Source organism: Engystomops pustulosus, chromosome 2 (assembly GCF_040894005.1).
Source record: "Engystomops pustulosus chromosome 2, aEngPut4.maternal, whole genome shotgun sequence".
NCBI lineage: Eukaryota > Metazoa > Chordata > Amphibia > Anura > Leptodactylidae > Engystomops > Engystomops pustulosus.
The window spans coordinates 178,319,161-178,335,112 of NC_092412.1; the positions used below are offsets into that span (position 1 = coordinate 178,319,161).

Here is a 15,952-nt window from a genome sequence, read left to right on the forward strand (position 1 = left end):
CTATGGCCCGGGACCCGGTGCGTGCCGTACTATTACGACGCACGTCGGTAAGGGGTTAATATGTTTTTCTGTTGTTTACTGTTACATTTTTCTGTTAAATCTGTTCAGCAGATAGTCTAGGGAGATCAATATTTGCCAGAAATTCTTCTATTTGTTCTTTTGACTGTTTGTGATAAACTGATAATGAAGCTAGTAAGCACTTCTGTATTTCCCACAAATTTGTAAATGGACAGTCATGAACCCTATACACCGACACCTTTAAGCTCCATCCACTTCCACAAATGGTATCCTTACGCTAAATTTACTTCACACAATCTCGGCACACAGCCTAAAATGCCACCACCCACAAGTTACTTACGCAAAGAAGGCCGTAGGCACCTCAACCACACAGTCGATGCACACTGATGATTTACCCAGAACATGCACTCACTACTTATACTATATTAAAATGACCTGGTAACGTAATCTTTTTGAAAACTTAGATCCTTTAACGCTACAAGCAGAGGCTTATTGAAGTTAATACTTTAATATACATAAAAAATATTATACACAAATAATATAAAAATAAAAAAGTTAAAAACAATACACATACCATATTTACAAACAGTTAGGGAAAACAGAAACAAAATAACTCTTGCTATGGAAATAGGTAGAAGTTCCTTGGCCCAAGGACAGGGCATGGAGAGCGATCCAGTCTTCTAATGTATAGAGTCCTCAAACTGAACACCGGCTGTGTGGCCGTTTCGATAATTTGAACCCAGGGGATTTTTGACCCCCACCCCTGGCTGTGATGTCAGTGTGAGGGGGAGTTTTCATATCCCCCTCCAATCAGAGAGGTACTCTCTGGGTCTGGGGTTTTATTAAAACCCCATAACTTTTCATTAGAAGATGGCACAATTGTGACATTGCTTCCAGAGTTGCTTCCCCCAAAACTTTGGAGCACACAGAAAACGGCCATTCCTTAACCGGTCCGAATCAGTCAAGACCGTTCAACAGCACGCCCACTAATTTGTGTCGCATGGAAGCCAGCACAGCTGCGCCACAAAAGGGTCATGTACGACACAATCCCAGGTCAGATACTTATTTAATACCTGTGCAAGCCTTTTTAACCCCAAAAAGCTGCACAGTCCGACAAAAGTGCGCAGCGCGACCCTTAGTAAATGAGAATATGTATAATTGTGTATGGTAATCTAAGACTTGCATGCAATAGCTCTGAAATAAAAAAAAACATGCCTTGAAGCTGATGTTAGCTTCTACAGTAGCAGAGCCTTTGTAACCTTCATGCCCTAAGCACACTAGTAAGTGAACCAACACTATGGCGGTATTCATTATTTTTGGCACTAGTGGTCTGCGTCTAATTTTAGCAGTGATTTGCACTGTGATGTTATATTGTGGCACAGAGCCTGTAACTTTGCATGGCCTACCACTTCACAGACTCTTAAATGATTCTTTCAATAGTACCACTAACAATTGAATACAATACAGAAACTGCTTATCTGCAATTCAGCAAGAAGGTCCTGCTGTATTTGTACATATAGGGGGAGATTCATAATAACGAACCCAACAAATCTCCCTCTCCCGGTGACTATAGCAAGAAACTGTGCCAGTTCAGATCTGGTCTAAAGATTAGAATTGGTGGATTTTGCACCCATATTCATTAAGAGGCCGGAGCGTCTTAGTGTATATTGTTTCCGGACCACAAGCAGAATTTTAAGACTGCAGTTATAAACACCTGTCTTTATGAATCCTACCCATAGTGTGAATCTGCTGGTTGAATGTAAACATTCTATAGTAATGAACATGATTACAGTCTGGATTTAATTCCCATTTCTTATATAAAAGGTGACAACAATACTGGATACAAGATATACACTAGCTAAAACATTAAGAATGGATTTCTGTACCTGAAGAGCAGTATCAGACTACACTTCTCTAGACGCTAAGTACATTCTTAACAAGCCTTCTTCTGCATTGCCTGTAAGTGCTCTGTATCTGCCCTGGTAGAAAACAGTACTTTGTAACACAAGAGTGATTTCCCTATGGAAAGAGGTAATTGAAATAGCTGGAAGCGATAAAAAAATCAATCTAATGCAAGAGCAAAACATGATCACAATGTAAGAAGAAGATTAAATGAGGCAGAAACAATTCTATCCACTATTGAGTAGCAATGCAATCCCAAGCCTTGCTACTACCTCTTCAGAATACAGAATATTCAGCATTACATAAGGTTAGTTTTATAATAGACATATAAACACTCCACATCCACAGTAGTTTAAGTTTCTCACCTCAAAAAACCATTTGTAACAATTCCACAAACCACAAAATGAGAGCGATGCTGTCAAATTTAATAATAATTTAAAGCAATAAACCAAAGCCACCGTGCAGGGCTAGAGTGTGTGGTACATGAGTATTTTCTTTTACTATATTCTTCCAGTATCTGAGTCATGCACTCCTTGGACCAACCCTTCACGCCCTGCATTAAATACTTTTCTGCAATGTAAAAATGGATGTACTTGAAATTCTGCAAATCTTTACTGTGGTGTAATATGCTAGCAAATGGTCTTCAAAAGAATTGTAGTTTAGGTAATATAGTATAATCAGCATTATGAGAATCAAAAGTGAATAAAAGTAAAAGGGAATTTGTGCATTGGTTTTTGCTGTTCTACAACATATGCAACTCATGCCTTTGTTTTTATTTTTATGCTGCAACTTCCATTCCAAATCTTTACTTTAGAAATATGCAAATTAGGCTGAAATGCTTTAAAGTTTTGGCATAAAAGTAGTAGTTGGACCATAAAAGAAAATGTATGGGTGGCAAGTGAGGGCGTAGCACTACACAACATAGCAGAAGTTCTATGGATTCATGATCATCAGGCTGCTACCACCCAGCTATGTCTCTCTGCACATTAATAGGAAGAAAATTGTCAATAAGCTGCGGGCATGGACTGGGTAGGCTTTGTGGAAGGTGACATGACCTCCCTTTTCCCAACAAATTAAAGCGGTTTGGCCATAAATGAAAATTCTAAAGTTTCAATCCCTAATTGATGTTTACACAATAAAGATCATATTTAACCCCTTACTTTATTATTTTATTCAGTTGTATTGTTGTTTTAGCTCCTATCACTACCTAGGCTGGTCACTGTAAGATTCCAGAGTTTGGGTGGGGATTCTCTAAGCAGACACTTCATGATCCCTCTGTGCTGTGTGCTGACAATGTGGTTAGATTATCCGGGTACAGGTTTATATGCTCTTTCAGTTAGCTTCTGAACATTCCACTAGTATACTAGAGATGAGATCAGAGATGATCAGAGATGATCAGAGATGAAAGATGATGAGATCTATCACATGCATATTACACACGGCATTCTCCACCCTATCACAGCCATTACATACTGTCAGTTTTTAGTAAAGAGAAAAAGGTAGGATGTGTATAAGGACAACTTCACAATATAAAGTGAAATGTATCAATTTATTTATGAAAAACACTAAACACTGACATTTAAAAACATTTAAAATGAGCACTACAAGGGGTAAAGTGCTATCCACAGTGCATGACAATAACATGTCCTGTCCTCCCCCTTCTAAAGATAATGGTGTATCTCAGCTTGGTGTTGGTATGAGAAATAGTGTAATCAATAATAGACTGTGCATTGGTTGCCAATACGGTCAGGGTATAGACAGTAGCCCACAATCAATGTAAAAAATGACACTATAAATAACACAGTCAATGCAATAGAGTCTAGTAATGAATAAAGAAAGGTTGATATCACCAAGTTGTGTGATGGGGGAGATCACGCGCCCCACGCGTTCCGCCTACGTTGTGGCTTCCTCAGGACCCCTGAGGAAGCCACAACGTAGGCGGAACGCCTACAACGTAGGCGGAACGCGTGGGGCGCGTGATCTCCCCCATCACACAACTTGGTGATATCAACCTTTCTTTATTCATTACTAGACTCTATTGCATTGACTGTGTTATTTATAGTGTCATTTTTTACATTGATTGTGGGCTACTGTCTATACCCTGACCGTATTGGCAACCAATGCACAGTCTATTATTGATTACACTATTTCTCATACCAACACCAAGCTGAGATACACCATTATCTTTAGAAGGGGGAGGACAGGACATGTTATTGTCATGCACTGTGGATAGCACTTTACCCTTGTAGTGCTCATTTTAAATGTTTTTAAATGTCAGTGTTTAGTGTTTTTCATAAATAAATTGATACATTTCACTTTATATTGTGAAGTTGTCCTTATACACATCCTACCTTTTTCTCTTTACTATATACTTGCTAGGTATGTGTGACATGTTGAGTCATCTGTACTCTACATAATACTGTCAGTTTTACTATATACCTCCATCCCTCTCCCCTGGATATTGATCTTATGTGCCTGTAGCTTTATTCTCCGCAGGAATTCAGTGTGTGTGTGTGAGTTCGTCCTGGAATGCAAGGCTGGGGGCTAGAGGTATCCCAGTGCAGCATCAGACAGAAAAACAATATGTTTGCCAACCCTAAAGTCAGAAGATTAATGGTCGCATCCAGGGGCAACCAAAATTATATACACCAAGAATGATAGAGACATGTTGGAATTATATCTGTAAAATGCTGTATTTTTCTTAAATCATCTGGGGCCTGAGTCTGTAGCAGCGTCTTTAGCTGTCTTTGCAGTTTCCTACTGCTCCCTCGCTAGCCATGGGAGCAGGATCGGATTTCTGGGTGTCAGAGACATCCAGAGACTCTAGGGAGATGTGGTTTATCACCGCTTCTCCCTTCTCTGCTCCTCACAGAATCGCATTGCACAGATGCATGACAGCCGGGTCTTAAGGTTTAACCAGAACTGCTGGGGCTAATTAGACAATAAAAATAAAAAGTTTACACTTTTATTATGTTTTAACTAGCTCTATGTGTCCCAAAAAAACACAGCAAAGAATTTTAAGGTAGCATGCAAAAAAAAAAGTTATGGCCCTTAAATCGGTGCTTAAGACAATTAGCTAAAAATCCCCGGTAACTAAAGCCTTTTCAGGCCGCGTCACTATGGGGGTTAATATTTAATTAGAGAATCTGTTATTTTGTTATCCTGTGTACATTTAAGAATCTTGTCTTCATGGGAATACCCCTTTAATGAAAAACACAAATCTAATGCCAGACTTGATGAATTCTGATTCTCTACTAAAAATACCATCGTAAACTCCAAGCTATTCAGGCATTAGCACAGTATTTATATGGTTGGAAGTAGACATTTTATGGGATCCTCTGACAAAAAGAAGGATCCAAGCATTATCTTAACTTATAATTCATAGTTCATAAGCTTCCAGGTCTACAGTAACATTTACATAGAAACCAGTATGAAAAGGTTAACTTTAGGCATTAAGGGTAACTTACGGTGAGCCATTTCAGCGCATCAAATGTTAAAGCTGAAATCCTAGTTATACAAGTAGGGGTTATGCAACAGACCTTTAGGACCTGTAAACCTAGATTGACCTTATCAACAAATTATCTTCACTCGGTGGCCTATTTTTCACCAACATCATGAGTAGTTTCCCTTACTTCCATGCTAATTTTCAATTCATCCAAATAGACATAACAAGTTACTGTATATGTATAGTACTACAAAAAAATAAAATGAGCAATGAGATTCTCCATGAGTTGCAAATAAACTGGACTGAGAAACACCAGTACTGTATTATAAAGAGGCCCTATGGCCCTAGGCCCAAACGTTTTAATACAAAATTCACAGAAAACTTGAGAACTAAATTTAATCAATAGTTAAAATGTAATCATATATTACTGGCCCATAGTATGAAGAGCTGGAGCAGTACCACTTTATCATTATCACATGAATGCTTTTATGTTCGGTTTTATGCTCATCTATGGTTCTAAGAAGGAAAATAAGAGGCAATCTTCTGCTCCATATGGTACACAGATTAGGGCACAGTGCTGCCTGCATAATAATCTAGTTAGAATTGCTCAAAGCTATAACTGCTAGAATCACAAAAAGAATGATACATTTCATTAACTATGGCAGACATCTAGTAATATGCAAGTGGAGGAACTTTTTTACTTAATTTTTACTATATTGCAAACCTAAACCTCCATAAAATGTAACTGCTAAGACATCAATCCTAGATACTCACCTACTGTACACAAAAGAATATATACACAAAGCAAAGGATAAAATGTGTATTAGGCCCTCAATTCTAGTCTGTGTCCAGTTATAGAGGGAAGAACAGAGAAGGTATCCATGCTTAACTCAATGATTGGTATGACACAAGAAATGCTCAAATAGTGAAATACTTTATAGTTACAAAACTTTATAGTTAAAGTGTATGACTCCATGCAGACAGGATAAACATCAAGCCTGGGAATAATCATGAAGGCAGAGGGGAGGATCTATAAGGCCATGTTTACACAATGCACCTGAATTGCATTTTGAAATATAATTCAATCCCATCTGGGGTTACGCATGTGTTTAGACCTACTTGTGTTCAGTTAATGGCAACATGTGATTTGTTACATGTGCAGATATTAATGCAGCACTAGGGGGAGCTAGAAAACAAAGACACTCATCTTAGACTGATTGGTCAATGCTACTATGAAGAGAGGATACAAATATTTCTATCAAGTGAGAAGAGCAGCAGCTATAATGTAAAAACACAGCAAGTTCAAGCCTCTGGCTCTTTACAAGGATAAGTGACATCTTTATCAAAGATCATCTGCTCTTTGTTTTCCTGGCGGTAGATGTTACAGTGTAAGCACGAAGCAGACAAGTGTTAGTAAAGCTCATGATTGCAACCCCCACCAAACGTCTTCTCTTTTAAATTACACTGCTGCAAAGTGAATGCGGCGCAGTCTCCGGTAATGATAATAGCGCTTGTGTTGCCTGGATACCAGAGTCAATCTCGCTGAGTGATACAAGGCAACCATCTTCAAAGCTTCAGTATCCGTGTATCCACGGCTGTGCGATCTAAGCATAGCAATGATCTTGGCTGTAATAGTTTCAGGCTATTCCACTTTCACATTGCCTCCATTTGACATTTGGCTGGCAGAGAAAATTCAGCTAGGGCTTTTAGTTCAGAAGAATTATAGGGTTTACTTGTGGACTCAGGTTACTTTATATTGCAGCATCATGTGGAAAACATATTCTATATTAGAGAAATATGTTCATATGTCATGGCTCATTGACACTTTAATATGTTCAGCCTGTTTTTTTCACAATCCTTTTCATACTTGGTCATTAGATTTCTGTAGTTTCCACATTTCTGGATTTCATTTATTATTCATGTTGGGGGTTTCCACCGATAAACTAATAAATTATGGAATCGCAGGAACTTTAAAAATTTTTGTAATGTATTTTCTATGTATTTTTTCAGATTATCAGATAAAGATTTTTGTTGTCTTTAGGAACTACATGTAGAGTACATAGTGGGTCTAATCACTAATAAATTATAATTCATGTTTATATGCATAATTTTTATCTTGAGAAGCGAATTTAGCATCAGGTGTATGTGTCTTGATTTAGTTCTCTGGGTACTAAGTAGCTGCCAGATCTAGGTAGTTGCCAAATACTTATAGGAACAAAAATCTGGGACTCTAGTCAGCACCTTTGCATTAAAATGCCCCTATTTAACACCAAGTGCTGTAATAGGATTGTTAAGATTTCTAGCAGGCAGATGGAAGGAAGGGATATTAGCTACTTTCAGCAGAGATGAGGCAGGCCGTTTAATGCCTCGTGATTTTATTTTTAACCACAGCATAAGTAAAGCCTGGCCACGTGTCTATGATAACATTGTCATTGCAGACTAAATTCTGGGGACCATGCATATATGTGTAAAATGTAGCTTCTAACATAGATATGTAACATGTAGAGTTTGCTAGTTTGGCTACCTTTATATTGAAACTTGTGAGATTCATGACTGAATTTCAGATTGGAGAACTCTTTCCACAGCATGAGAATTTCTTTCCACAGCATGTACAAAGATGTGCATTTTTACCACACACAGAAATGTGCATCCTATGGAACGGGCCAGTATGTTGGCTTCATCCCACGTACTGCATACCTTGCACAGGTTTAGCTGGCAGACGGGAAGTCCTTGCATTATATTTCTGTATGATGGAAGGACTCCCATCCTGAGCAGCTGTGCAGTCCATGGGATCGGGCTAACATACTGTACACTGTTTGTGTTCATGCAGCATTAGTATTAAGCATGGAAGAGATGAATAACAGTTTGTAGAAAACTTAAACTTGTCTTGAGCATCTAGACTATAAGCTGTAACCAACCTGTTATGCAGGATTGGAACAGTCAAGGTCACCATAATAGGGAGAAACTGAAGTCTTGGGCGAGGCCATTGAATGGGCTCGCACTCAATAGTGATTGGTGCTGTGACACTGTGGCACTGATCACTGGACTCAGGCAACGATGTTACCATGCTACCCAGGCATAGGTCATACAGAGGAGTGGACAATGAGGTCCACTGTTCTCTTTGAACAAGGTGCCATCACCTTAGCACCGACAGTGGCAACGCCTGGGTCAAAGAGAAGAGCAGAGTCCTGGAGCAAGGAGAAGCCTACCAGTACCTGTAGGGGGTACTGGTAGGTGAGTATTCATTTTTTTTTTTACTCTGGCTAGCTTTCTACTTGTGGGCATGTTCTGTGGCTACCTATTTGCTCGGGGGGGGGGGGGCATGTGTGCTGGCTACCGATCTATGGGTGGAATGTGCTGTGACTATCAACTGGGGGGCATGTGCTGTGACTACCTATCTACTGGGGGGGGGGGCATTTGCTGTGACTACCTATCTACTGAGGGACATGTGCTGCTGGGGCTACCTACCTATTGGGGGGCATGTGCTGTGCTGGCTACCTATCTACTGGGGGTTGTTCTGCACTGGATACCTATCTACGGGGAGGGGGGGTGCATGTGCTCCCCAGGCTACCTATATACTGGGGGGCATATATACTATATTTGCATTGTTAATGCATTTTGTGCTTTATGTTATGTTATGTAGCAGCCAACATTGCCCGGGATATTAAATAATTGCTTTCAGCTATAACAAAATCTTTGTCTGTCTATCTGTATGTTTGTCTGTCTATCTGTATGTTTGTCTGTCTATCTGTATGTCTGTCTATCTTTAGGTCTGTCTATCTATCTTTGTGTGTATTTCAGTATATCTATTTATCATATCTGTTTGTCTGTCTACATGTCTATCTATCTGTATGTCTAATAACACACGAAAGGTAAGCAGCTCTCCAAGACATCCGATGTCCAGTAGCAAAAAAGTGGTGTTCTTTATTCCATGTTTAAAGGTACAATAAAGTACAGCAACATTTCGGCTGTACTTTCAAGCAATAATATGTCTATCTATTTATCTGTTTTTATGTCTATCTATATATATCAAATTACCTCACATATTACTTCACATCTTACCTTACACCTAACCTGTATTATAGGCACTGTCTATAGTAACCAATCACAGCTCAGAGCTGTGGCCTGTGGCAAAATAGAAGCTTAGCTCTGATTGGTTGCTTACTCCCACAGCAGACAATGGCTCCTGTATATGATGGTTAAAATCCACTTTTAACCACCATATACAGGAGCCATTGTCTGCTGCTGCTGTGGCAGTTGGGAGCTGAGCCATGATTGGTGGCGGTTCTTCCATAGGTCATTAATATGGGAACTAAAGTGTGGGGGACACCAAAAAATCTTGTTAGTCAGGGGCTCAAAAATTCCTAGTAGCGGCCCTAGTGCCAGTTTCACAATGATGCCCTTCTATGCTTTAGTACACCCAGCATAAAGGCTTACTCACACAGGTGTGTCTGTTGTGCTTCCATTAAAAACTGATGGGTTTTGTTTCCTTTTGTATACACATCCATTTTTTATGTACGTATCGCATCTTTTCATCAGTTTTTTTTCACATCCACAGAAAATGGTTAATGGTTTACATTACGTAACCAAAACACATGGTTCCCCAGCATTATCAAGGAAAAAAATAAAATCAGTCACTTTGTGGGGATCATCATCAGCTACTTTCAGTATCTGCCAAAATTGTGAAGCTGCAGCTCAGCAAAGAGCAGATATTCCAGCATGATTCTCCTCTAACCTTACTGGTCATTTGAATACAGTTACATTTAAAGATCTGTTTTTTTCATAATACTGAATCTCCTAGAAGTTACCTATTTATCCTGACATTGATGTCAAGGCAAAGATGCAGTCCCTCAGCCATCCTCTCCTGTTGTGTGTCCCATTTTAAGATGAATAAAGAAAGAAGCAGTGAGTGCCAACTTTTCTTTCCTCTGATTTATCCTGTGCATTATCCTGACATTGTCCTGGCTAACGGGTTGATGGCAGTTTGCGTGCCTCAGTTTTTATGACATGTTTGCTTCAAAGAAAGCCTGTCAAATTGAAATACTTTATGATCTGAATGCAGTATTTATAGACCAGGAAGGGCTACAATGTTGTGTGAAAACATTGAGTATGACTTTAAGGGGTGTAACTACAGCGCTAGCTGCCACAGCAGCTGCAATGGGGCCGCAGAGGGCCCTGACATCTGACCTGACATGCTAAAGAATGGAGGATGTGCACCATCATATACATATTATGAGAGGGAAGAGGGAGGGGACAGCATAACGACAGGACTCCCTAGTCTCTCATCGATTATTCCTGCCATGATGTCTCCCCTACATGGTCCGCATTTCCCTGAATAAATGACATCCCTAGAAAAGAAGACCCACTGCCGATTTTTTTCAATCTTGCAAATATAAGGCCACCCCTGAAAGTAAACCAAGTGCCAGGTTATTAAGACACAGCTCCTCCATTGCTTACATTTTCCATGTACCTTGCGCAGCTGCTTTATGATCAGCTCTCGTGACCGCCGGGTCATCTGAACCTTTAAAGGACACTGAAACTGATCCAGGCAGAGGGCACATGCTGGCCTTTGTTCTTTGGATATCAATGCTCCTGGTCAAATATACATGTAGCGGCTACATGTGTTCATTAATTAGAATCAATGATTCAATTAATGTGTAATTGACAGCGTCAATCTTCAAGATGTGACAGTTCTCCTGACTGTTTTCAGACCCTTTTTGTTTTGGGACCTGCGTGTGGGACCCAGCCACTTTACAACCTTTATTTTTAGGCCACTGTATGTTGGTCAGGAAGTTGCCATTCTGGCCATTTCGAGCCTACTGGGGTTATTTTAGTGTGACCCTGAGACACTTTAGGGTGAAGGGGGTGTCCACTACCATACTATGGTAAAGTATGCATATTTTGACAACATGAGTGTCTGAAGAAAGAAAGAGTTATTCAGTTAAGGACAAGAAAATAATTGTGGAGGACATGTAAGGCAAAAATCTTGCTGACAGAAGAGCAAAGGCTTTGGTTGTGACTAGGGCCCAGATTATAGAATTTGCCCTTGCAATGGCACCACAGTTTGAAATAGCCCCCGAAGAATTTAAAGCATCACAACAACACTGGGCGTATAGTTTCCTTCAGTGAAGTGAACTGCCTTTAAGGAGATCGACAACACTATTTAAGCTGGAAGATGCAGAAATTATAAAACGTGAATTCGCATTTAAGTCCTTTATAGATAACATTGACTTTCTGAATATAATCATTCCGACATGATTGCTATGGATAAAACTGTTTATGGGCCAGGTAAAAACAATTTATCAGCTGGGTGCATCCTCAATCTAGATTCCTTCCGTGGGTTATAAAAGTTCATGTATTTTGGCAATTGGTCTGGATGGCACTAAAGTCACACCTTGAGTCATTAGCAAGGGCAAGAAGGATAAAAAATTGGTGTCAGGAATTTTTATTCTTAAAACTGAAAAAGCCTGGGGCACACAAGCAGTTATAAGGAAGTGGGTCGCTTTAATGCTCCCACTTGTTATGTGAGGGAGATAAAGAGGTCTGCTAGTTGGGGATGCCACCAGGACAAACCGTGCTAAAGACATGAAGAACTTTCTTCACAGAAGTAAAATAGATTTAATAATGATTCCAGCAGGAATGACGGCCTATCCCCAGACACTTGACATCGCAATAGGCAGCCATTACGGGATAATTTGTACATGGAAAAAAATGACTTCATTGAAAACAGAATGGCGAGAAATCAGCTTGGAAACTTGTGAAAGCCTAAGACTGGGTTCACATTACGTGCCATATGTTGTAAGGACACGTAAGGAGGATTCTGACATGTCCTTACAATATATGGCACAGACGGATCCCTCTGTATGCCTATAAAGTGGGATACGTCAACCGGGAACCCCGCTCCCCTGAATGCGGGGGGAGTAGTGTACATTGGCAGCAGCAAATTGTTGCCTAATATGGACAGTGAAATCACCTGGTCCCCCCTCCTGCCTAGCAACATATGTGCTTGGCGGGGCTGTGGGGAGATATGCAATAGGCTATATCCGCTACCGATAGCGATCTATTGCCTCCACTGAACGCATACGTCACTCAGACCGTGGCTGCAGGATGAAAAGACTTAGCTTGCTAAGTCTTTTGATCCTGCATTTTTTGGCGTACAGGAGAATAAGTGGTCAGACGGGGCAACAACTATGCCTTCATCGTCCACTATTTGTCAATGGAAACATTAATATGTTAAACATATGCTTGTGAACCCAGCCTAAAGTGCAAAAGGTTGTGACATGGGTAAAAAACATGGGATAAAAGCACTGGCGGATGCGTTACAAATGGGTCACGAACAGGATACCTGAATAAGAAGTGCTCATTTAAAGACAGTGCCATTGCTAGACATGAGAGATTGGGCCCATTTATTTTAAAGGAAATGGAGTCAAAAGAAATGGAGTTGCAAAAAAGTCGCCATGAAATTCTGGATTTGGAAGGTTATGATGACGTTCCAGAATACGATGAATATTATTGTATTTGAAGAACACTGACAATAGTGACAAGCAATTCTTGATGGAATTCCATGTTTAGACAGTTATAAGGATGTTCCAGAAGTTAACATAACTTTCTATAAATTAAAAAAAAAATGTTTTTTTGCTTATAACTACCAGGACTAGTAAATGTGGCATAGATGTATATGGAAATAGAGTCACAACTAATTATTTTGTGGCTGGTTATGGTTATGTATATAATGACCTGACTACAGTTTATTAATAAATGTAAATTTTTTTTGTTCAACAAGAAATGAGAGATCTTGCTTGTGGAAAAATAAGACATCACCTGAAAATAAGACCTAGTGGGTCTTTATGAGCAAAAAGTATTATAAGACATATATTATAAGTCTTATTTTTGGGGAAACAGGGTAGGACAGATCTTTGTGTATACATGTATATATTAGTGCATAAATGTGTGTATGTTTGTAAGAGTGTATAAATGCTTGTATGTGTGTAAGAGTGTATAATTGTGTAAATATACAAATATGTATATTTTCTGAGGAGGAGGTGGCCCCATGCAGAAGTCTGCTATGGTCCCCTGCCTTTCCTAGTTACTCCCCTGATAACTTTTCTATATTAAAATTTAATTTTTATTTTAATAATATTTAAATGCTTCTTCCAGCTCTATAACATGCTGCCGGCCAATTGGATTGAATCTTTTATGTGACAGATTAACTTTATGGCCCTCTTAGAAAGATATTGGACGAAGACTTATTTGAACAAAAGCTATTCCTTTCATTCACCGTTGCACATGCATGCTCAGTTGACCTTACAGAACTAACACTTTGCTTATTTAGCAATTTACTTATTGTAGAAGATCTAGATTGTACTACTTACGATCCAAGAACTTCCATAAATACAAAGGTTTCGCGTATGTTGGTTGTCTGCTTCTTCCAAAAACAAGAATTCTCCTCTTCTTTACCACTCATTTTATCTATAGTCGACACTGTGAATTCTGTAGAGGTAACATAATTGGGTGTTATTACTAAAGTCTGAGACGGTTGCCTATGGCCGAGTTTGGCCCAAGAAACTCAGTCCAAGCACTTGCTCTCCCAGAGCAAATCTCTAATCCCTGGATTTAACGGGAAATCCTACAAACACATGGAGCTAAACCAAACTCGCTCATGGGCAAGTGGCCTAAATCTAGCACACAAAGCATTGTTAGGATACGTGGCAATTTACGATTAAGGGTTTATACACAAGGCTTTGGATTCCACACCCGGGGGGGGGGGGCAGGGTTGTAGGACTGCGGTGGGTTTCGAATTGTATAAATATTATAGCCCCTACAAGTTTTGCTACATGTGGTACTAGATTCAAGCTCCTACATATCGTACGAAGCTGCTTGCAATCATGCGGTTTCAGGATTTTTGGAGGACTTTCAAATGGCTAAAATGGCTCTTATGTACATGTGTATTGAGAGCATGAACGGATGTAGGAAGACTTCAGGATAAGGTCCTTCTGAGTATAAAATGTGGTAGGTGGTTTGGATGGCCATTGGCCCCCTAGAAGGTTTGGGCCCCGGGCTACCACCAAATATTATACCGCCTATATTATATTCCACTATCGATTCCACAACCCTGTGCATCAGCCTATTGCCTGAGATGCAAAAGATAGAGCAGGACCTGTACCTGCTCATGTTTGCATCTTAAATGTCAAATAAATTAACATTTTTCTTTTTCATATTGATTTGTAGTCTATTTTGGTGAGTCAAAATTTAAAACTATAACTACACTTGTTATAGTCAAATCAGAGCAAACTGTGTTTTATGCACTAATGAGAAATATTCAGACCACCTAATCTATTATAATGTTTTGTTAATAACCATTAGATTTCTATGTCTATTTAGCATTCAATAGCAATTATAACACTGACTTACCAACTGGAGAAAATGCAGCCAACTTGGCACTTGGCATTTTAGCTGCTGTTTGAGCCAACCTAAAGGAAATAGAAGAAACTGTTTAGGACCTGAATTATAAGACTTTGATATGGAAATAGTCTAAAGAGAGCAGAAGTGATAAACGGTAGGGAGAAAAGTCAACAGAGAGAATATAAAATAGAAGACATTATACAAAGACACCAAATTTCATTGAAGTAAAGTTGCATTTAGACGTTTAAAACGTTATGTCATCATTATAAGCATCACATAAGGTTTTCAACTCCATAATTACTAACATTAACAGATTGTTTAACCAGGAAGCTAAGTATTCCATCTAACGTATCTAAATGTGCTGCAGTGCTGCACACAAGCTAATGACAATTGAAAAGGACTACTTGAAAGTAAAAGGCCCAGCTGTATCTAGTGTGTCGGGAAGACCGCTCATGTACAGCCATGCGTATGACCACATAGAAGTGAATGGGGATTTGTGTTGAAACTATGGCAATGCACACGTCCATAATTTACATTCATTTGCATGAGCCCTTAGACTGTAAGGATTTTACACGTAATGCAGTTCTGAAGAGGCAGAAACCAGACAATTTCTGTCGTAGCTTTTGGCCATGATGCAGTATTAAGGAGGAGATGTTTTTGCATAGCAAAGGTTCAATTCTGCACCCAGAATCTGCAGTGATAACTACTGACATTTTTTGGGATTCTAAATTCACTGAATATAGATGGAATCTTTATGAATCCCATCCACATGTACAGATATTAAGACAACATTTTTAATAAAGATATTCACCTTCACCTAACCTGTATATGTTTCTGCAAATAGATATGATTCCAGAAACTCTCTGTATGGTTAGCCAATTACAGCTGTCATGTATGCAGCCTCTGTGTTGCTCAGGTAGAAAGCTGTCACAATCAGTGGCGTAACTCGGAATGAGCGGGCCTCATAGCAGTGATGCACCAAAAGGGCCTCCCTTCACTAATAACATGTCCAGCAGCAGCCTCCCTTCACTAATAACATGTCCAGCAGTGGCCTCCCATTGCTAATAAAATGCTAAGCAGTGGCCTCTCTTCACTAATAAAATACAAAGCAGCGCCCTCCCATCGCTGATAAAATGCTGAGCAGTGGCCTCCCTTCACTAATAAAATACCCAGCAGCGGCTTCCC

General features: G+C 39.5%; 1 protein-coding gene across 2 annotated transcripts in view; it reads right to left on the bottom strand.

The window, feature by feature from the left end:
• Window positions 1–15,952, bottom strand: part of LOC140118943 (uncharacterized) — a 78,706-nt gene that overhangs the window by 25,285 nt on the left and 37,469 nt on the right. For both annotated transcript variants that reach the window (XM_072137418.1, XM_072137417.1), the window contains exons 2-3: window positions 14,777–14,835; window positions 13,738–13,855 (exon numbers count right to left, since the gene is read on the bottom strand). In XM_072137418.1, coding sequence (XP_071993519.1) covers window positions 13,738–13,855; window positions 14,777–14,813 — 155 coding nt within the window. In that variant the 5' untranslated portion in view covers window positions 14,814–14,835. The remainder of the gene's footprint in view (window positions 1–13,737; window positions 13,856–14,776; window positions 14,836–15,952) is intronic.